This window comes from Podarcis bocagei (assembly GCF_964188305.1).
Source record: "Podarcis bocagei genome assembly, chromosome: 16".
NCBI lineage: Eukaryota > Metazoa > Chordata > Lepidosauria > Squamata > Lacertidae > Podarcis > Podarcis bocagei.
Genome location: NC_138142.1, coordinates 31080400 through 31102951, shown reverse-complemented (window position 1 = coordinate 31102951; position 22552 = coordinate 31080400). Strand labels below are relative to the sequence as shown.

At 45.0% G+C, this 22552-nt stretch overlaps 1 protein-coding gene and 1 long non-coding RNA gene across 4 annotated transcripts; one reads left to right on the top strand and one right to left on the bottom strand.

The window, feature by feature from the left end:
- Positions 1-300: 300 nt before the first annotated feature.
- Positions 301-17713, top strand: LOC308575477 (phospholipase A and acyltransferase 3-like). 3 transcript variants are annotated; one of them, XM_081174208.1, is made up of 5 exons: positions 301-455; positions 6907-6992; positions 12603-12705; positions 13737-14005; positions 15801-17713. In XM_081174208.1, exons 2-5 carry the CDS (start codon positions 6936-6938, stop codon positions 15903-15905), a joined length of 534 nt encoding a protein of 177 aa, XP_081030334.1. In that variant the 5' UTR covers positions 301-455; positions 6907-6935; the 3' UTR covers positions 15906-17713. The 3 variants fall into 3 exon arrangements, with proteins under 3 accessions (XP_081030334.1, XP_081030333.1, XP_081030335.1); XM_081174207.1 differs by lacking the exon at positions 301-455 and adding an exon at positions 3681-4373; XM_081174209.1 differs by lacking the exons at positions 301-455; positions 6907-6992 and adding an exon at positions 7472-7853.
- A 304-nt stretch (positions 17714-18017) lies between these two features.
- On the bottom strand, positions 18018-19752 carry LOC308575526. The gene is made up of 2 exons (XR_014002855.1): positions 19345-19752; positions 18018-18154 (listed from the first exon to the last, which is right to left on the bottom strand). It is a non-coding gene; the product is annotated as an uncharacterized lncRNA (long non-coding RNA).
- Positions 19753-22552: the final 2800 nt, after the last annotated feature.

The following is a 22552-nucleotide window of genomic DNA, read 5'->3' as shown; positions in this document are numbered from 1 at the left end:
TCGGCGCTGTCGCTTTGGCCGATTTTCTTTAAGAATAGCTCAACAACCACCAACTTTCGTCTCCGGATTTTCACTCCTTGAAATACGGCAACCCTACTTGGGTTCCCATGTGCCATTGGACTACCACTCCCATCATCCATAGCCAGCTGAGGCAGCAATCAGGGATGATGGGAGGGTAGTCCAACACCTGGGAACCCAAGGTTGAGAGAGGCTCCTTTAAACTTGAATTAAGCCACGAAATTAACATGTTGCAGACAAACTTTCCTCCAGCAGGGGGCGGCAACCCCAGGCCTTAATCCCCCGCTTCCCCCTCTTCTTTTGCTCTTCCCCAGATGACAGAAGGAGGAGGCAGAGCTAGCATTACGTCACTGTTTGTTATTTGCAGCCTTCCTGGTTCTGCTCTTCTCTCGGCCCAGGATATTCTCAGCTGCTGCAGGACTGCCGCCCGGCTAAAGGTTTGTTTTGCGTCTCTCTTTCTAGAATCTGATCTGTGCTGAATCAAACCACCGATCCCCTCTAGCTGAGGATTGGAGAACTCTGTAGCCGTCGAGGGGCTGTTGGACTCCAACTCCCATCAGCCCCAGCCTGCATGACCAATGGTCAGAGAGGATGGGAATTGTAGTCCAGCACCGCCTGGTGGGCCGCATCTCCTCTATCTCTGGTTTAGCTCAGTTTAGCTAATTTAGACTGGTAGTAGTAGCTACCCAGGGACTTTCTACCTAGACTAGTCTTTCCCATCTCTGGAGATGTCGGGGATCGATGCTGCGTGCAATGCACGTGCTTATTTTTTGAGGACCTGCCTTTCTACTTAATGGGGAAGTCACACAATTAAGATCTCCACTGTCTTCTGGATTATGCATTTTATATATAAGGAAGGGCTGTCAATTTGGATGCTTTGTGCTGCAAAAAAACCTGGACTGTTGCCTTGTTGTTGTTGTTTAGTCGTTTAGTCGTGTCCGACTCTTCGTGACCCCATGGACCAGAGCACGCCAGGCACTGCTGTCTTCCACTGCCTCCCGCAGTTTTGTTGTCTGCCTCAAGACAGTAGCACTCTTGACATGCTCATAGCAGGAATGCATGAAGTTCCTTCCTCCTTTATTTGCTGTTCGAAGTTTCAGCACCATTTTTTTAAAAAGTGAGGTGGTAGAGGGCAGAAATGGGAAAGCGCATTTCTGCAGGGTGGTAGTAGGATAAGTGTTTTTGGTGAGTCCTAGACAGTGAAATAACCATATATGTTACAGGGAGGCCTGCAAAGTGTGGATTGCATCCCTCTTATAATTTAGGAACTTAGGAAAGCTGCCTTATGTAGAGTCAGGCCATTGGGCTATCCAGCTCAGTCCAGTCATTATACTGACCTGCAGCAGCTCTCCAGGATTTTAGATAGGGAACATTTCTAGCCCTGCTTGGATAATTTGGAGGTTGAATGTGGGACCTTTTGCATGCAAGGCTCTACTCCTGCACCAGGGCCCTTCCCTATTCCAGCTCTATGATTCTCCATTTTCACTTTATAGAATCATAGAATATTAGAGTTGAAAGGGACCACAGGGATCATCTAGCCCAACCCCCTTGCAAAGGAAGGATTATGGCTCTGATTCATGATTTTATGTGGAAACACTTTCCCCTCAAGTAACGTGATGGGCTAGGGAGCGAGCTAGCTAGCTATGTGAGATGCATGTGAGCATTGGGCACATCTTTGACAAGGAGAGTGGTGTGATTGGCTCAGCTGATGTATGTACACACATACATACGCACTACCTGAGAAGCTCTTGGATAGGATAGGGCAAAGACATGCTGCTCTGTGCCTGCCTTGTATATTTCCACGTGGCTGAAATGTGTCCTCGAACTCTGATTATGCCTCTTGCTTGGCTGGATAGAGAGGGTGTGTAGAAATTAGGTTACTGCACAAAGGTAGCATTTACATTCACTGCTCCGCTCACTTTTGCCTCTGGCTTGTAAGGATGGGTGCTAGTCTGAACTTTGTACATGTCTTATTTCTATGGCTCATGGTATGAGTTTCGTATGTACTCCTCATGAACCACCTTTGATCCTGGTACAACAGCTTATCTCAAATGTGACCTGGAAAGAACGCTTAGCATCCTGACCCTGAAAGCTGCATAAAAGTTCAGAGCACTAATCCTTTGCCAGAAATATATCTTCAAGGTAAATTTGTGGTTCAGGAACTGCAAAGATAAATATGTGGCCCCCCCAAAATTAATGCTGTGTCCACTCACTTCAAACATATATTACAAAACAGAATACGAAATGTACTAGAATGAATGAACAAGACGTTACGGGGTGTTATGGAAGAGGTAGTACCTCTGGCGGGAGACACATCTTACTTCTTCTAGGGTAGTTTGTCCACCTTTGGTCCTTATCCTGAACTCATCTCTCACCTGTGGCTCCCTGAAGCTGTCACCATGCGACAGCGGCCACACCTCTGGGAAATGGCTTCAACTGGCCGGCTAAACCAGGTGAGGGTAGCTGATGAGACTCAAATTCAAATCAAAATCTAATTTGTGATGGAGATGCAAAACAGAGATAGGAACCATGTATCATGTGTGGTGGGAGTGTGTGTATTTTAAACAATTTTGGAGTGACATTCAAGAGGAACTTTTTTAAAAAAGCTTAAAATACAATGTAAAAAGAAACCAGAGGCATACCTCTTGGGAATTATATCGACTGACATTCCTGCCGCTAGGAAAAAAGTTTTCTTATATGCAACCATATGGCAAATAAGATTTTGTGAATATATAGAATCAGCAAGTCACTGTGTGCATTGTCCCGTAATCTTTGCTTTAAAACCTTTTGGGCGCCTTCATAACCCAGGTAATACAGTTGGGGGGGAGACAGACCAATAGACTTTGCTCGTATGCTCAAGACATCGATTCCATAAATCATATTTTGTTGCATTGTGCAAAATATGAGCAGGCCAGGGCTGAACTGATACTACCCTTGCTGGTACCTTTCCCGGGAAAATCAGAGGCACACTATGTCAGGTTCCTACTGGAAGACCGGACAAAAGCTAGAACGTTAGCAGTGGCAAAGTTTTTATCGGTGGTTGCAAGAACAAATGAGCCCTATATTCTAAACAAAATGCTTGATTAACCTGGAGGTAGGCTGTATGAATTGTGTATTGATTTGTAATGATTTGTTGGGTCTCTGGACCATAATAAAGATTGATTGATTGATTGATTGATAGAATCAGCAAGACTTACAGCAGTGTTAAGAGGCCAATCAGACCAAAAACTGATAGAGCAGTGGACTTGCGTGAAGGAATACATCCAAAAACATTGTTCTGGTATTAATATATCAATATGCAATGAATGAAACTTATAGAGTAAAAAATTAAGAAGAAATGGGTATAAGATGAGATAGTAAAAAATAATATTGATAACACAGTGAAAAGAAAAGAAACAAAGGAAGCCACATATAGGTGGAGGGAAGTCAAAATTTATATCTGCATGTTTAGTTTGTATGTTTGTTTCTTTTTTTGTAATCTAAGTTGAGAGGTGTATGTATAATAAGTTTGTTTAGTGTTCTGGTTTGTGTTTGTAAGTATTGCATTTATCAATAAAAGTTAAACAACAACAACAACAACAGTCCAATCAGGAGCCCCTGGCAAAATGGAGTCACTATTGCTACTACTAGGCCCGTTGCCAGTGGTTACCAGGCTGTCATAATTCTTCAGGCCCTCAATGGGCACCTCCAGCTGTGCTGGAAAAAAACCAATCAGACCAGTGACATGTCTGAAATTTTTTTGAGGATCTGTGACAGGGGCCCTTGCCACAAGGCCACCCAGAAGCCAAAGACCCTGATGGCTCGAGAAGGGGGCACTGCAGAAGCCATGACCTCAGCCCCACTCCAGCCTCTGCTCTGTGAGAACAGCGTGCTTCTGCTGACACCTCCAACCCAAAATTCAGCAAAAGCGGGACCTGAGAGAATGACAAAAGTCCTGAAGGAACCTTCAGTGCTGAGTCGGAAAGAATACCCACTGAATAAGGAAACTGCTGCCTCCACTCAGAAGGGTCTGAACCTAGTATGGAAGAGAGTGTGCTGTGGGGATGAATCAGAGAGGGGCCGAGTAATACATCCGGAAAATAATGCGATGGGGAAAGCCAACCGTTCCTGGGGGACCATCCCCAAAGGCTTTGGGGGTTGTGTCCCCCAACCTCCTTGTTCTTATGATAAGCAACTGGCAAGAATGTCTAAAAGCCTGGTGGCAAAGCCAGGGGGCCTACTCCATGCACCCCATATGCAAGCCAAAGGAGACCAAGTGGGGGTGCCCACCAGGGCCCCCCCTGGCACGTTCAGGACAGGAGTTGTAGGGTTGAGAAGAAGCAAAAAGCCACCTCGCCAGACCTCCTTCTTCAAAGGTAGGGCGGCCCAACACCAACCTGTCTGGATCATAGTTAGCAATGACACAGGGAGCAGGTTGCTTATAAAACAGGTAGCCCTAGCAATCAAGCCCAGCTGTGAAGCAGGCTTTAAAATGCTAAAAGTCAGAACGAAGGTAAACGAAACCTTTCTAGAGCAGTCATCTTCAGTCTGTCCAGACCCACGTTGGACTCCCAACCCCAGAACCTGGGACTTTTACATTTTCACTGTGTAGCCTTATGAGGCTTTGCCCTCGGGCGGGAAAAATATTGCGCCTGGGAAAGGGAAGTGGGAGTCAACAGACATTCAAGGAATAGTTTCGGGGAAAAGGCTTTTTATTTCTACCATCCATGAACTGGTAGAAGGAGCAAGTGTGATAGTCCACAAAAGCATGCACGAGTTCACAATCATGTGCACAAGCATATATACCCCTTTCCAGTTCCCTCCTCCTTTCTCCTCCTTCCAGAGTCCTGCCCCATGAGTTCCTCTGAGCATGAACAGAAAGCTCCTGTCTTGGGACTATTGGGACTCTTCCCAGGAAAGGGGGAATGAGAAGCCGAGGGGGTGGGTCGAGGAGCCCTGGTGGTTCAGCGTGTCCAAGATGTTGCAACCGAATGAGATAAGATTCGTTTCTCAGGCCTGAGTATTCTTGGCGATGACAGAGCCTATTCATTAGCCTTTAAAAGTAACAGTTTGCCTATGCACAGCATCTTGTGAGAAAAACAGAGACAAGCAGAGAAAAGCTGTTTTGGATTTTTAGAAGACAAAAGGAGTTTGGGATAGTTTTGAGGCCTGGTGTGATTATTGAAGCCTGGGGTGATTTCAGACAGGATTTGGGTATCCTGTCCCTTCAACTGCATATCACACACTGAGGTGTTGACATACTGTCCGTCCTGTCCCCCCATACAAGTGAACCAGTATTTCATGTATTGTTGGTTAAACATTTGAACCCTTTTCGTAGCTATGTCCTCGCTTTGATTTCCAGTGGTTTTCTCCTCAGTGAAGCTTGTGGTTGTGCAAGACAGCAAGTCATCATTCCTATTTGTGAATGCATTTTGTTACATCCAAAAGTCCTATCATTTCCTTTCTTTCTCTGTTACCTGCTGCTGCTGCCTTTTTCTTTCCCTGCCTTCCTGCACTTTTTGTCCCCCACCCTATTTTGCTTTTGTGTTCCTCTCTCATCTTCTGCCTTCCTTTTGCCTCCTCAGCCATTCATCTCCTGTCACTTCCATGTGTGTTGCCTTCTTTCACAATCCTTTCTGTCACCAGCTGTCTGTCTACCTGTTGCCTCTTCCCTGCCGCCCCTTCTTCCGGCACATTCTCTTTACCTTCTCAAACATTTCTACTCTTTTTCTAACCTCCTGCTTCCTTTCACCTGATGCTATTGCCTTTCCGTCTCTTTTTCATTTTCCCTTTTTGACTCTGCTTGCTTTCTTCCACCTTGTGCTGCCTTCCCTCACACTTTAATTCACACCTCTGTGCTCCTGCTCCCTCCTGATGTCAACTTGTCTGAAATAAAAAAAGAAAGAAAACTGAACAGGATTTCTGGGAAAGATTCATCGCTCTCAGAGCCTAACATTGGCAGTGACTGTTCCTTGTCGCACCTTTGAAGTTTGAAGAAAATGCTCAGATTCTCCCACACTGAAGTAGCATATAGCTGTAGGTTTTTTAAAAATTAAAAAGTCTCCTTTTAGTTTGCCATTTTACAATTCTTTTTTTTAAAAAGCAACTAAATAAAAGTTATTTTTATTCTAAATCAACACTGAAATATTAAAGCTGAAATTCTGTGCATACTGACTTGAGAGTAAAGCCCCGCCCATAGTTCATCCTTGGGAAACTTGCTCCCCAAAAAGAATACAAAAGATCAGGCTGCAGAATTGCCACAGTCCTACCAGGGCACATGTTTACTGAGAAGTAAACGAAAAAATGAGAATCCCTCCCATGTTGTTGTTTAGTCGTTTAGTTGTGTCCGACTCTTCGTGACCCCCTGGACCAGAGCACGCCGGCACTCCTGTCTTCCACTGCCTCCCGCAGTTTGGTCAGACTCATGCTGGTAGCTTCGAGAACACTATCCAACCATCTTGTCCTCTGTCATCCCCTTCTCCTTGTGCCCTCCATCTTTCCCAACATCAGGGTCTTTTCCAGGGAGTCTTCTCTTCTCATGAGGTGGCCAAAGTATTGGAGCCTCAGCTTCAGGACCTGTCCTTCCAGTGAGCACTCAGGGCTGATTTCCTTAAGAATGGATAGGTTTGATCTTCTTGCAATCCATGAGACTCTCAAGAGTCTCCTCCAGCACCATAATCCCTCCCATGGTTGAAGCTAAAAATCCCCTCTCCCCATTAAACCTCAGGGAATCCAGTGCCGCAACTGCAGCAATGGAAACCCTATATACCCTGCCCTTTAAGAAACCTACCAAACCTTAGGTAGGTTTGAGGGCCTACTTAGAAATCAAAGTGAATCTATCTTCTCCAAAAAGCTCCAAAAAGCAGACCAGGAGCATTAAAAAGTAACTTGTCTGATTTGATTTCACAGGGACTGCCTTAGCTGTTGCACATGGAAACATGGATGTCAAAAGGAAGAGCAACCATAAATTTTCCAGGCCGCCGTCTCCCAATCTGGTAAGGCACACTGAGCTTACTTATTTCACAGCACCCCGAGCTCCCCTTTTTGTACCCAAGAGTGACACTACGCTGAGCACCCCAGGGCATTGTAGGAAATAAAGATGGATTAGCGCTGCCGCCATTATTCCCAGGCAGACCTGAAGAGGCCTGTCAATGTAATAAGACCTCCCAGAAGATGGCACTTTGCCCAGAGTCCCCTCAAACAAGGAGCTGGCGCTGAATAGGTTTATTTTAAACATTTATTTGATTTCTGGTTTTCCTCCAAGGAGCTCAGGAGGGCATATATATTGATCTTCCTTCACTTTTATTCTTGTAGCAACTCTTTCAGGTAGGACTGGCTGAGTGTGAGACTGGCAATACCGTCTTAAGTTTCAGCGGATGAAAGGTTTCAGCAGATGTGTAAAGGTTAACAGGAAAGACGCCTGCTTAATCTCCCCTGAGGCTCCTCCTGCTCCTTCTGTTGAGCGGGTCCTGTTTGTTGTCTGCTTCTCAGCCCCGCCCTGCCTGGCACAGCTGATTTTTTCTTTCTCTTTTCAAAAAAGGATCCTGTTGTCATCATGGGTAATATCTGCCGTGAGCAATTAGGAATTTGGAGATAGTCCCTTACTGGACTGTACAGTTATTTTGACGTGGCAGAGTCTGCTGTTTTTCCACTAGTGGCAGAGTTTCCTGTCCCTGTTCCCAGCTGTTTGTTAAGTCCCGGGCAGCAGTCAGGATCCTTCCTGCTTTAGCTCTAGTCAACTTTCGAGCCCTTTGCTCCTGGTTTTTTTTTTGCAAAGCTCCTACCCTGGTGACAAGGAGGAAGCGGCAGTCCTGGTGATCATGGCGATGCACAGCAGGGTGCCAGAATTTGATGTGGTAAGTGAGCTGTGTTGGGGGGGGGCACTGGATCATTATTTTAAGGTAACAGAGTGTGGCGCAGAAGTGATCTGTTGCTTTGGCTGATTGTGGAGAGAACAGTGGTGTAGTTTGGCGATTTTGGGTTCTGGACTTAATGGTGCTTAGAGTAACCCCTTCCTCCCATCTTTTTCCACTGATAAAGTGTATGACCTTTGAAATGTGGGAAGCCATCCCTGTGTTATACAGAAAATGAGGGCTGCACTTTTACAGCCCAACTCCCCATCAAGAGATCCAGTATCCCTTAAGTCCGAGAAAAATGAGCGTAGGCAGGAAGCAGTTGAGGAAATCAAGGAAAATCTTTATTTTCTGTTGTAATGAGAGCCCCCCACCCACCTTGCAAGGGGGTGAGGGGACCCAGAACAAAGGTGTGTGACAACTTTTACAGACTTTAGAAATTGCCCAGCCCCATAGCCAAAGATCACCCAAGCATCACAAACATAAATTTGAGAGCATGACTTGTCTCCTGTGACTCAAGGTAACTGTCAATACCTGTTAGCTGCTTCTCCTGGCCCAATGAATCCATTGTCACAGATCTTCCCTGATTTATACACAGAAGATGCCCTTTTTTGACAGGTCTGCTCTGCTTTTAATAGACACTTGCCAGACTGGTTCTGCCTGTGCTCTGGCTCTGGTTGCGGATTCTGGTGTGTCCACTGAACACCTGCCCTCCTTCCTTCCCTGCGGGCCCAGCACATCATAGGATCATGGAGTTGGAAGGGGAACCCCAGGGTCATCTAGTGCAACCCCCTGCAATGAATCGTGCAGTGCGCAAGGGGGAGCCGGCCTAAACTTGCCTACGACCAGCCCAAGGACATGGTGCATGCAGGCATTCCTTCACTGGCCAGGAGGAGAAGGAGGCTCTGACCCAGCCCCGAAGGCCTGGCTTGCCTCCCCCCAGCTCTGGAAGGCGGCAGGAGCTCAGCCACACGGCATCGATGAGAGAGCTTGTCGTGGGGCGCCTGGTTGCACCCCTTCAGAATTTTGCACCCTGTGGTCCTCCCCCATGCTACACCACTGCTTGGGAGTAAAATACTTTGACTCTGTCGTGATGTTTGCGTTGGTGTGTGCCTGTCTCTGTGGCCTCTGACTAACCTGTGAAAGGTTAGTTTCTCTTTCCTTTTTGGGACCTTGCAGCCAAAGCTGTGCAGCGTAGCTCTTCTGGAATTAGTAGCCAAAGATAGTCCTAGCAGAGTAGACCTAAATTAGTTATGTACATTAATTTCAGTGGGTCTGCTCTTATTTATTTATTTATTTATTTATTTATTTATTTATTTATGCATTTATATCCCACTTTTTCTGAGGAGCTCAAGGTGACATCCTCATTTAATCCCCGCAGGAACCCTGTGAAGTAGGTTAGCCTAAGAGAGGCACTGACTGGCCCAGGGTCACCCAGTGAGTGTCATAGCCAAGTGGGGATTTGAACCCTGGTCTTCCAGGTTCTAGTTGGACACTCTAACCACTGCTCCACTCTGACTCTCAGTAGGACTAGAGTAGGACTCCTGAGTAAGGTTAGAATTGGGCACAAATGATGATGGGAGTTGTAGTGAAAAACATCTGGAAGGCATCAGGTTAGCAGAGTGGACTATGGTCACTACACAGGAGATTAGCTTTGTAGATTGGATCTTTTAATAGTGCAGGTAGCATCCTTTGTGGACGAAATTTGTTGATGTTCCCTTACTGAGTATAGGAATCTAGAAAGGAGCCTTTTAGGGGAAAAGCACTTTCAGTTTTACTTTTTTACTCTGACTGATAGTGACTTGCATCCCTGCAGGATTCAGGAGAAGCCCTGCCTGGGTTCTAATAAAGTTTTCAGCCCTTTGTTTACTGAATATTTGTGGAATTAGGACAATAGCCAGGACTCTGTGTGTGGTTTCAAAGTGTTGTACCGAAGGAACCCAAATTCTGAATCTCATACAGCGCAGAATGGGGTTGTATCCAACATACAGTACCCTCCAACATTTCTCGGATTAAAATAGGGACGTCCCATTCCATAATGATAATTTTACTATTTATACCCCATACATCTTATTGTGTTGCCAAAGCACTCTGGGCAGCTTCCAACATATATAAAAACATACTAAAACATTAAACAAACTTTCCTATACAGGATTGCCTTCAGACAGCTCGGGGACATTCTAAGGAAAAGCGGGACATTCTGTGGTCAAATCAGAAACTGGGACGGCTTCTCTAAACAAGGGACGTCTCTAGAAAATAGGGACACTTGGAGGGTCTGTATCCATTATTAGTTCTACTCAGAATTGGAATTAATGGGCACAATTTACTTAGCTCCATTTATTTCAGTGGGTCTGTTCTGAGTAGTTGGAAAGAGCCCATGCATTTTTAAAAAATATATATGCATGTACCTTTGCTTATTTACCACAGTTATACTCTTCTTAGTTATGGAACAAGCAGCTATACATAGGCCCCTACTGAATTTCTGATGATAAGAGCTGTTTGACAGCAGAACGGACTCCCTCAGAAGGTTGTGAACTCTCCTTCCTTGGAGGTTTTCAAGCAGAGGTTGGATGGCCATCGGTCATGAATGCTTTAGTTGAGATTCCCGCATTGCAGGGGGTTGGACTAGATGACTATTGGGGTCCCTTCCAGCTCTACAATTCTATGAATTAATGAAAGTCTTATTAAGCCAACCTTGTGGCTTCTGATATTTCAGGACTCATGTGCTTTCAAGTATTTACTGAAATCATAAGGGCTGAAAAGTGAAAGCCAGAATTAAGAACATAATGTGTTCGTGTGCACGTGCATAATTTGTATCAAGGTGTAACTGTCGGAAATAGATAGATAGATAGATAGATAGATGATAGATAGATAGATAGATAGATAATTTGTTGTATACGAACCGTAGACTGTTGCAAACAAAGCTGTACAAATTTTCAAATGAAAGAAGGCAGCTGTGCAGAAAGTTAAACCCCCCAAAAAACCTTAAAAAAAACATCAGCAGGAAATGAATGAGCTTGTATCCAATCTACAATTGATTGCAGAAGCATGTAAAAAATGTTGCCTGCATCTAAGATAAATCTAGTGCATTCCAATAATGCCCTCCTATGGATAGGCTGGGAAATAATCAATGATTTGAAAGGTTGAAAAATAGCCTCCAGAAACTGATGGAGCAACTTAACTGTGCTACATTTATTGAGCTTCCTCCAAAATAAATGGAACATACTTTCCACTGAGCGCTCCTAAGCAGAATTGGGAACTGAAATAAATATTCTATATTTCTGTCCTCAGACATCAATGCTTGCATATTATTATTACATACCCTGCCAGAAGCCCCAACAAGAGTGCTCAGAGGTGCGCACAATGCAAAGACGTTAGAATAATGCAGGCATAAACACAATACAGATAAAAACAGTTTTTTTTAAAAAAAATAACAACACACACACCAAAGAATTGCTTACAATGGGATGATAGAATTAGAACGGCAGCAGAAACAATGGGATTCCAGCTGGCCTCCATCAGACCCAGAAACAGTCTGTGCCCTCTTTCATAGGGCTGTGTTTGTGACTGCTCTGGAATGCCCCTGCGGTGCTCTGAGCTTTCCCATGACTCGCTGGCTCTGACTTTTGCTTTGTTTGTGGGCTCTGTGTGCCTTTTCTTTCAAACTTCCCTAGCAGGGGCATTGCTAGGCATTTGAACGATTTGGAGCACGGGAGCCCATAGGAACAAGTTTGCCTAAGGTGTGCATTTGCAGGTAATACCTAGAGCAGCAGTGGCTGGTGTCCGTGGAGAGCAGTAAGGTAGCAGGCAAAGAGGCTAGCAGGAGACGTGGCTGGGGACAGGTGGAGCCAGAACCAGGGCTGGGCGATACAGTCATACCTCATGCTTCATGTTACGTTTTTTCAGGTTATGTCCCACGGCAACCTGGAAGTACCGGAAAGGGTTACTTCTGGGTTTCACCGCTCGCGCATGCGCACAAGTGCCAAATCGCGGCACTTCAGGATGCGCTCTTTTCATGTTGCAAGTGGGCCTCCGGAATGGATTCCGTTCACAACCAGAGGTACCACTGTATCTGGTTTTCAGCATTGTGATATATCACCCGCTAAACATCACCATACACTGATGTATCATAATGTCTGAAATAAGGATGGAGCCGTGTGGATGCATTGGATGTTTTCATGGTTTTCCCCGTGTCATAATTTTTGCGAAGCACACACACATAATGATTTGTGATGTATTGCCATGTCAAAAATTATGAAACCAGTATCACAATATGGACTTCAAACTGGTTTTGGATGATATCTTGATATATCGCCCAGCCCTAGCCAGAACCAATAACGGGCAGGCCCAGCTAATTCTAATGTTGTCCCCGTCCTCATCCTCCCAAGTGAGTTCTGCAAGGGCAGCACTGAAATGACGGGGGAAACTGGTAGGCAGTGGTGGTGGTCCTGGCCAAGGGCAGACTAAGGTTGGTGGAACTCTGTGCAATTCACTCTAATGGACCCACCCCACATGGTATAGGTACAAATTTATGATTTACACGTCACAGAAAGCAAGCCAACTAATTTCCAACCCAAATCACTCCTGATACAGCCTTCTCTTTCATTTTCACTCCAGCCCAGATCGTCCAGACTTCAATTAAGGCTGCCTCCGGCAGTGCCCCTGTTTCCTATTTTCTTTCTTCCCGTTTCCATACGTGTTGCTGCTGAGTGTGGCTGACTAACACTTTCCCCTTGTCTGCCCTTCTTACAGGATGACTTGGAGCTTGGGGACTTGATTGAAATATTCCGCTTTGGATACCAGCACTGGGCCATCTACGTGGGGAACGGCTTTGTGATTCACCTCGCTCCACCCTGTAAGGAATCGTAAGATTAAGATGGCCAAGTGACCGGGCGGTGCGGTGGGTGGAGGAGGTGGTCTTCCCCTGTGCATCTTAAATGCAGCTTGCTTCCTGCGTTGCAGGGGGTTTTGGAATAGATGACCCTTGGGGGTGCCTTCCAACTCTACAGGTCTCTGAAAATGCTACAGGTATGAAGCTTTTCACAGCATGGAGAGCACCTTGCTCATCTTTGCTAGTCAAGCTGCAGTTAAAGGCATTAAATCAGGGGCCAGCAAGAACGATGACAACCCTAGCCTCCATAGGCCTAGGGGAAGGTTTTCAGTATTTTATTTTATTACAGGGTATGTTGATAAATAAGTAATAGTGATAATAATAATAATAATAATAATAATAATAATAATAATAATAATAATAATAATAATAAATTTATTTATACCCTGCCCATCTGGCTGGGTTTCCCCAGCCACTCTGGGCGGCTTCCAACAGAATATAAAAAATGCAATAAAACATCAAACATTAAAAACTTCCCTAAACAGGGTTGCCTTTAGATGTCTTCTAAAAGTCAGGTTATTTCCTTGGCATCTGATGGGAGGGCGTTCCACAGGGTGGGTGCCTCTACCGAGGAGGCCCTCTGCTTGGTTGAAATTGGTGCTGCACCAAAAACTTTTTCTGTGTCCCCACTACCATCTGAACATTCTCCGTCAACAAATGACATATTCCATTTGAAAAGGATCAAAGGGGAGAGAAAATGCCCTTGAAACCCTAATGGGTGTGGTACGCAGCTCCATTTACAGGCATCTCAATTCTGAGGTGGCCCAAGGGCCACCTACACCATATGTCTTAAAGCACACTGAATGCCCTATGGAAGCACAGGGTTTGCCCCTCAGAATTCATTTGTTAAGGGCTCTGTGAAGCGTTAACTACAGTTCCCATGATTCTTTGGGGGAAGGAATCTGTGTGCTTTAAACGGGGTAAAAGGTTTTCATAGCCAGCTTTCCCCCACCACAGCCTCTCTCTCTCTCTCTCTCTCTCTCCACCCCCCCCAGCTGAATATGCAGGAGCAGGCTGTGCTAGCCTCATGTCGACCCTAACTGACAAGGCGCTGGTGAAGAAGGAGCTACTACGGGAGGTGGCAGGGAAGCACCGCTACCGGGTGAATAACAAGCACGACACAAAGTTCCCGCCACTGCCCAGGACCAAGATCGTCCAGCGGGCCGAGGAGATGGTGGGCCAAGAGCTGCAGTACAAAGTCACCAGCGAAAACTGCGAACACTTCGTCACCGAGCTACGCTATGGTGTGCCCAGGAGTGATCAGGTACTATTCTTATTGTTTATTTACTCAGTGGCATTTGCGGCCTGCTCTCAGAGTAGCTTGCAAAAAAAGAAAAAGCAGATCTAAGATGGCCCCTCCCTGCTCACGGTCTTCAAAAAAATACACGGCACACAAGGAAATAGGAAGGGGAGGGAGGAGGAGAAAGCAAGCTCATAATGCTAGAACTCGGGGCCACCCAATAGAATTTTTGAATATTTGAGGCAGACAAAAGGAAGTTATTCTTCACACAGCACGTAATTAAACTATGGAATTGGCTCCCACGAGATGGAGTGAGGGTCACCGACTTGGATAGCTTCCAAAGGATAGCATCCTGCGTGAAACAGGATGCTGGGCCTTTGGCCTGATCCTGTAGTAGCAGGGCTCTTATACTGTGCAGCATGAAGCCATTGGATGCATAAAAACCAGATCGTTTTGGAATAAAAATTGTCCAGACCCATAAGTATTAGTCAAAGCTTTACTAACCAGAACTTATTTAAAGCAGGTACAAAAACACCAATGATACATGCAGATAATTCCATAAAGCACATGCTTATCCAAGCATAGTTTCTTCTTCAATCAATGCTCTGTGTCTCTCATAGCCTGCATCCAGCTTAAAGCTATGCAGTTCCTTGAGAGGCCCATTTATACACTGTTTTGTTCTCTGTGGCATCCAGAGAAGGACTAACGGGCAACTCTCTTCTAGATGGAGATTTGCAATTGAATAAATTAATCACATGCTCTAAGATTAAACACTCCTGTTTAAGCTAGCAGAGAACAACAACAGTTCTTCTAAACTCAGTCAGAGCTCATAAGATCTACCATTTGTCCGATAATAAATGCTGGAAATGTAAGGAGGCTGAAGGGACATTCTTTCACCTCTGGTGGACCTGTCCAAGAGTGAAGGCCTTCTGGGAAATGATATACAACGAGTTAAAAAAGGTGTTTAAGTACACTTTCCCTAAGAAACCAGAGGCATTCCTCTTGGGCATTGTCGGCCAGAAGGTGTTAAAGAAGGATAGAACTCTTTTTATGTATGCTACTACTGCAGCAAGGATTCTTATCGCCAAGCATTGGAAGACTCAAGATTTGCCCACACTGGAGGACTGGCAGACGCAACTGATGAACTACATGGAACTAGCCGAGATGACTGCAAGGATCCGAGATTTGGGAGAAGAAGCAATGGAGGAGGATTGGTGTAAATTTAAGGACTATTTGCAAAAGTATTATAAGTTATATGAATCTTAAGACGCCGTATGATTTGGAATATCAGCCCCAGCAACAAAAATGGTTTATATAAGAAATTGGATAATTTTTATGAAAGAACCAAGGTTTAAATGGGTAAAAATGACAATATGTTATATTTTAAAAGTAAATGGAAAACAAGAGATTTAAACTTAAACTGCAATTGTAAGTAAAAAGAAACACATGAAACAAGGTTATAATTTGCTGATAATTTTATTGTCAAGAATGCATTATGCGGGAGATGTGGGGAAGTCCGATAGAAATTGGAAATAAGTTGTTGAAATGGTTGAGATTTTCTGTTTTTTCTTTCTTTCTACTGTCTATGTTCTTTCTTTTCTATCTGTAATTTGGAAAAAAAACGTAATAAAAATTATTATAAAAAAAAAAAAAATAAACTCAGTCAGAGCTCAGAGAGAGCTTCAATGGAAATTTCCAATGTTAAACCCTTTCCGCAATATACATACAGGCACTCTCCATTTCAGTGTGCAATTAAACATTTATACTTAACATCCTTCTGGTGTTCTTTGCTGACTTGGCTCCCCCTTTGATCCTGCAGGTCCGAGACGCCCTGGTGGGGGTTAGCATCGCAGGGCTGGGTTTGGCCGCCCTGGGACTCTTTGGTGCTGCCGTGGTCAAGAGGAAGAAACAACAGAACCAATAACAGAACCAATAACAGAGACTCTGAGATTTCCGTGCTCCCTTGGTTTTTTTCTTTTTCAGGTTTCGTGTTCTTTGAACAATTACCTCTTTGGGGAAACAAACAAACAAGCAAGCAAGCAAAATAGTTGCTCCCATTTTGGGCCACAGCCTTGGACGCCCTCTCCCGTTTCTTAACTCCTTGTTGAGAGTGGCTTGCTTCTCTCTGAGTCCCAAGTCTAAAGCAATTCTTCTCGGCCTCCCTGGAGTGGAAAATTGGAATGTCGGATGCTGCCTTTAGAGACCATTGGTCCATCTAGCTCAGCACCGCCCATGCAGATGGGCTGCACCTCTCCAGGGTTTTGGACTGGAAACTAGGGATGTAGGAGGGCATCCCTTCCTGTATTTGTCAACTGCAGTGCTGTCTCTGTTCTGCCGCAGTTCGCCCTCTGCCCCAAACAACGTCATTCGTGCTGTCTGCCGTGGCAAAATCACACAATTTGCATCATTTACGTAATTGATTGTGTAAGTTACATTGTTATTACGTTATCCCACTCTCTTCATTTCAGTGCTAAGGAAACACAATCCAAATGGAGGGGAACAGTGTGATGCATTGGGTATTGATTGCAGACTGAATGCAACAGCAAATGCCAATCATACTGATTTTCGTTCCGGACATGGGATGAATAAGCAAACACCGGCAATTTCTGCTCCCACCTTCCGTTTTTGTTGGAATTCCCTGACATCCCTACAGGATACATTTTCAGGCCTACCTGGAGATGCCTGGGATTGAACCTGAGATTTTTTACATGCCAAGCAGTTGCTCTACCACTGAGCTTCAACGGCCCTTCCGTTGGGTGGGGGGGTCTTCTTTTGGGGCATGAGCCTCCACAGGCTCTGTCCTGCTCCTGCTGATCAATGGACAGTGCCAGGGATTGGTGCCAGTTTCGGAAGGGCAAAGCCCCTTCCCTTCTCCCCCTGCAAACAGCGACGGGGGGGTGGGGTGGTGGTGATCAGGGTGAAGCGAGTTCTCTTGCTCTGCTGGACCCCTGGAGTCCCCACTTACCCGTGGGTTTTTTCCGGGGGGTCGCCTAGCCCTGGCGTTTTCCCCCAGAGCCCTAGCAGCCGGAACCTTGTCGTCCTTTACTCCGACGACATGGAGCACGCCGCCATTTCCTCCGCAGCAGACCAGAAGTCTAAACAAAGGAGTTTTTAGTTGGTAGCTTAGGCCTGTAGCAGTGTAGCTAAACATGAACCACAAGGAGAGCATAACTTAAACTGGCAGTGGTAGAGGTGATTTTCAGCACTCGTTTCTTTTGTTTAACACTCCCTTTTTGGCTGAATTTCTGTATACCACTGCACAATAAAGCACTCTGGATTTAGATGGGGGTGTGGTAAGGTGTAGGTTCTAAACAGCAAACGTGGATTGTATCCAAATTTTACTTAGACTCATGGAAATGAATGGACCTAAGTCATGTCCATTAGTCTTGATTTTGTTCTGACTAATACAGTATTGGACACAACCCTGCCTATACAGAGCATAGCATGTACTTGCATATTTTGTTCTTCTTCTGCATTTTATTTTATTTATTTATTTTGAAAGATTCATAAGTTGGATAAGGCAAGAGCTCTCTAAGTGGTATATATAATAAAATTCTAGATAAAACACAGCTAAAGTCCACAAAGCTATCTTTAAAAAAACTAATATACATAAAATAATTATGATTAAAATTCTGAGGAAATCAGTAAGGCTGTTCAAACAAACATAGGTGAGATATATGTCTGGGTAGGCTTGCTGAAATAAAATTTGTTGTCGATAGGCATATAAAACAATTTAATGAGGGTGCCTGACTAATTTATTCTGTACTTTTTTTTAGTGATTTGTGTTATCTGTGCTGGATTTGCTGGCAGTGGGAAAGGATAAGGAGCTTAATTCAGGGCACCAAAGGCCTACTTCAAGGCTCTGGGCATCTTATTCAGCACCCACTCCAGCTTCCAAGCACACACACTTTCAAAGCATATATTCACAGTGATAAGGACTAGAAACTTGACTTTAAAAAGTAATTGAAAGGTGAGGTGCTCAGGGTCTGAGCCCAACACCATTTTGTGTGTGTGTGTGTGTGTGTGTGTGTGTGTGTGTGTGTGTGTGTTTGCTTCTCTAGCATCTCAGACATAGAAACTGCCCTGGCAACATCCCTGCAAAAATGAAGACCTTATAGCTGTAAGATGGATGTGGTGGCCAGCTTGATGATTTCCCCCCTCCTCAAGCCACTACTTTGGCTGAAATCCTTACCCTATGCCAGGCATGTCCAACAGGTAAATCGTGATCTACCAGTAGATCACTGGACGTCTGTAGTAGATCACCAGTAGATCACTGCTCCCCACAAAGAAGCTAAAAAACTTTGGCTCCCCTAAAAAAAGCTCAACATCTTTGCCCTGCACCCCTAAAATGACCGGAACCACCAAAAACAGGGCTTTCCTTCCTAAAAAAAAGCTCAATGTCGCTTTCCTCTTCCCTAAAGAAGCTTCTACCCCAAAAGGGGGTAGATCACTGCCAGTTTTTAACTCTGTGAGTAGATCGTAGTCTCTTGGAAGCTGGCCACCCCTGCCCCACCCCTATGTCTCTTTATCTCTCCTTATAACATGCAGTTTCTGATGCCCATTGAAAGTGGCCTGCCTAACATCTTTTTAGGGAATCTTCCAGGAGCTGCTATCAGTCAGTTTTATTGTGTAGCTAATGATAATACGTTAGTAAAATCACAATTGGGGTGGGGGCAACCTTTTTTCTCTGCCAAGGGCTGCATTTCCTTAGGGATAACCTGTCAGGGGCCACATACTGGCAGAGGGTGGAGCTGAAGCCAGCAACCAAAAATGGACATATCCAAGCTGGCTGCCTGGGAGAGAAATTACTTCTCCCAGTGGTCTGAATCAGTCGCTTGCAGAGGGCTTGTCTACTCTCCTTCCATTTCCCTGCCTCTTCCTCTCCCTTGGGACTCCTCCAGCTACATGAAATTCAGCTGAGAGTCACATAGGACTCTCTTGGCAGTGGAGTCTGCTCCATTTGGGCACATGAGGCACTGCCCCCCCAACCCCAGCCTGCCCTCATCCAGCCCTCACCTGTCTGCCTTCTTCCTGACGACCAATCCAGAAAGTTGCCCAACTCCTCCTTCTTAGTGTTGCCCCTTGTCAAACTCAGCAGGGAGGAGGAAGATGGGGACAAAAGTAGAATTCGTTGGCTCCGTCTGCATTTGGCTCTGGTGCCACCTTACTGTTGGGCTCCCTGCCTTCCATCCCCCAACAAACCCCATTGGGTACCAGCCACCACCACAAGTTGCCTGTCCCTGCAAGAGAGGATGATGGACTGCAGAGCAGAAGGAATGCCTCCCAAAAAGCACATCCAAGGAGAGGTCAGCCTGGCCTCCTCCACTGGTCCAGAGAAGGAGCAGATGCAGGGAGGCATTAACTTTTCTGCCAGTTGTTCTGGGACTACAGAACGGAGCCATCCATCACCCAGAGGACAAAGGGTTGGGGATGGGAGTGTTTTGGCGTTTGTATTGTTGCAACCTGTAAAGCCACCTTGGGCACCCGTTGATTAGAGGCGAGAGTCTAAATCTTCAAAATGAATAACAACAAAAAAGTGATTTTTAAAATGCATGTTGCAATCTGTAACAGGGCAGCAAGCTTTCCCGTTGCTACACTAACAACAGCGATGTGACTCTGCTCCTTTTTTACGGTACATTTTGTACCATCTGTTCTTCTAATGTTTTATAAGTGAGATCAGTAAAATAATTCCATGAATATAAAACGGGCTGGACGGATGGATTATTTATTTAGGAAATTTATTAACCGCTTGCTCAAAACACAACACACACAGACATCTCCATGCTGTGCACATTTTCAGCTATATAGAGAACACTAGGTCACGCAGAGAGCACTAGGTCACTAGAACACGCAGACCTAGTGGTGGGAGGAAAAAATCATTAAATAAGAGACATGGGGGAATGATTAATGGACTTCAATGTCTGTACACTAATGCGCAAAGCATGGGAAATAAACAAGATGAGCTTGAGCTCTTGGTACAGCAAACTAAATATGACATAATAGGCATCACTGAAACCTGGTGGGATAAGTCCCACGATTGGAATGTAATAATGGGGGGATACAATCTATTTCGGAGAAACAGACCAGACAAGAAAGGAGGAGGAGTGGCGTTATATGTCAGGGATGTGTATACCTGTGAAGAGATCCAAGATTTAGAACCTCAAAGCCAAAGTGAGAACATTTGGGTCAAAATTAAGGGAGAGAAGAATAACAGAGACCTCATTGTGGGAGTTTACTATAGATCCCCAAGCCAAACGGAGGACATAGATGATGCCTTCCTGGAACAGATGGCCAAGCATGCAAAAGGAAGGGAGATAGTAGTAATGGGGGACTTCAATTACCCGGATATTTGTTGGATGTCAAACTCAGCCAAGAGCATAAGGTCAAACAGATTCCTCACTGGCCTTGCAGACAACTTCATTGTCCAGAAAGTGGGAGAAGCAACAAGAGGAACAGCCATTTTAGATCTGGTCCTAACCAATGTTGATGAGCTGGTTAGTGGGGTAGAAGTGGAAGGATCATTAGGCGCGAGTGATCATGCTCTTCTGAAGTTTACTATACAGCGGAAAGGAGCAGCCAAGCATACTAGGACTCAATTTCTTGACTTTAAGAAAGCCGACTTCATAAAACTTAGGGAAGTGCTGGGTGAGATCCCATGGACAGTAATACTAAAAGGAAAGGGAGTTCATGATGGCTGGGAGTTTGTTAAGAGGGAGATAATAAAAGCACAACGTCAGGCAATACCAATGAGACGGAAACATGGAAGGTGCCTAAAGAAGCCAGGGTGGCTATCTAAAGAACTTTTAACTGAGTTAAGATTAAAAAAGGATGTGTACAAAAAATGGAAAAGGGGGGAAACCACCAAAGAGGAATTCAAACAAATAGCCAGCACGTGTAGACACAAAGTCAGAAAAGCTAAAGCACAGAATGAACTCAGGCTTGCTGGAGAGGTTAAAAGCAACAAAAAAGGCTTTTATGGTTATGTTCGTAGCAAAAGGAAGAACAAAGAAACAGTGGGGTCACTCAGAGGAGAAGATGGTGAAATGCAAACAGGGGACACAGAAAGGGCTGAACTCCTCAATGCCTTCTTTGCCTCAGTCTTCTCCGATAAAGAAAACAATGCCCGACCTGAAGAATTTGGAGCAAATGATCCAGCAAAGGAAACACAGCCCAGAATAACTAAGGAGATAGTACAAGAATACTTGGCTAGTTTAGATGTATTCAAGTCTCCAGGGCCAGATGAACTGCATCCAAGAGTATTAAAAGAACTGGCAGATGTGATCTCAGAACCACTGGCAGTCATCTTTGAGAATTCTTGGAGAACAGGCGAAGTCCCGGCAGACTGGAGGAGGGCAAATGTTGTCCCTATTTTCAAAAAAGGGAAAAGAGAGGACCCAAATAATTACCGCCCAGTCAGTCTGACATCAATACCAGGGAAGATTCTGGAGCAGATCATTAAGAAAACAGTCTGTGAGCACCTAGAAAGGAATGCTGTGATCACCAATAGTCAGCATGGTTTTCTGAAAAATAAGTCATGTCAGACTAACCTGATCTCGTTTTTTGACAGAATTACAAGCCTGGTAGATGAAGGGAACTCAGTCGATATAGCCTACCTTGATTTCAGTAAGGCATTTGACAAGGTGCCCCATGATATTCTTGTAAAGAAGCTGGTAAAATGCGGTCTTGACTATGCTACCACTCAGTTGATTTGTAACTGGCTGACTGACCGAACCCAAAGGGTGCTCATCAATGGTTCCTCTTCATCCTGGAGAAGAGTGACTAGTGGGGTGCCACAGGGTTCTGTCTTGGGCCCGGTCTTATTCAACTTCTTTATCAACGACTTGGATGATGGACTCAAGGGCATCCTGATCAAATTTGCAGATGACACCAAACTGGGAGGGGTGGCTAACACCCCAGAGGACAGGATCACACTTCAAAATGACCTTGACAGATTAGAAAACTGGGCCAAAACAAACAAGATGAATTTTAACAGGGAGAAATGTAAAGTATTGCACTTGGGCAAAAAAAATGAGAGGCACAAATACAAGATGGGTGACACCTGGCTTGAGAGCAGTACATGTGAAAAGGATCTAGGAGTCTTGGTTGACCACAAACTTGACATGAGCCAACAGTGTGACGCGGCAGCTAAAAAAGCCAATGCAATTCTGGGCCTCATCAATAGGAGTATAGCATCTAGATCAAGGGAAGTAATAGTGCCACTGTATTCTGCTCTGGTCAGACCTCACCTGGAGTATTGTGTCCAGTTCTGGGCACCACAATTCAAGAAGGACACTGACAAACTGGAACGTGTCCAGAGGAGGGCAACCAAAATGGTCAAAGGCCTGGAAACGATGCCTTATGAGGAACGGCTAAGGGAGCTGGGCATGTTTAGCCTGGAGAAGAGGAGGTTAAGGGGTGATATGATAGCCATGTTCAAATATATAAAAGGATGTCACATAGAGGAGGGAGAAAGGTTGTTTTCTGCTGCTCCAGAGAAGCGGACACGGAGCAATGGAGCCAAACTACAAGAAAGAAGATTCCACCTAAACATTAGGAAGAACTTCCTGACAG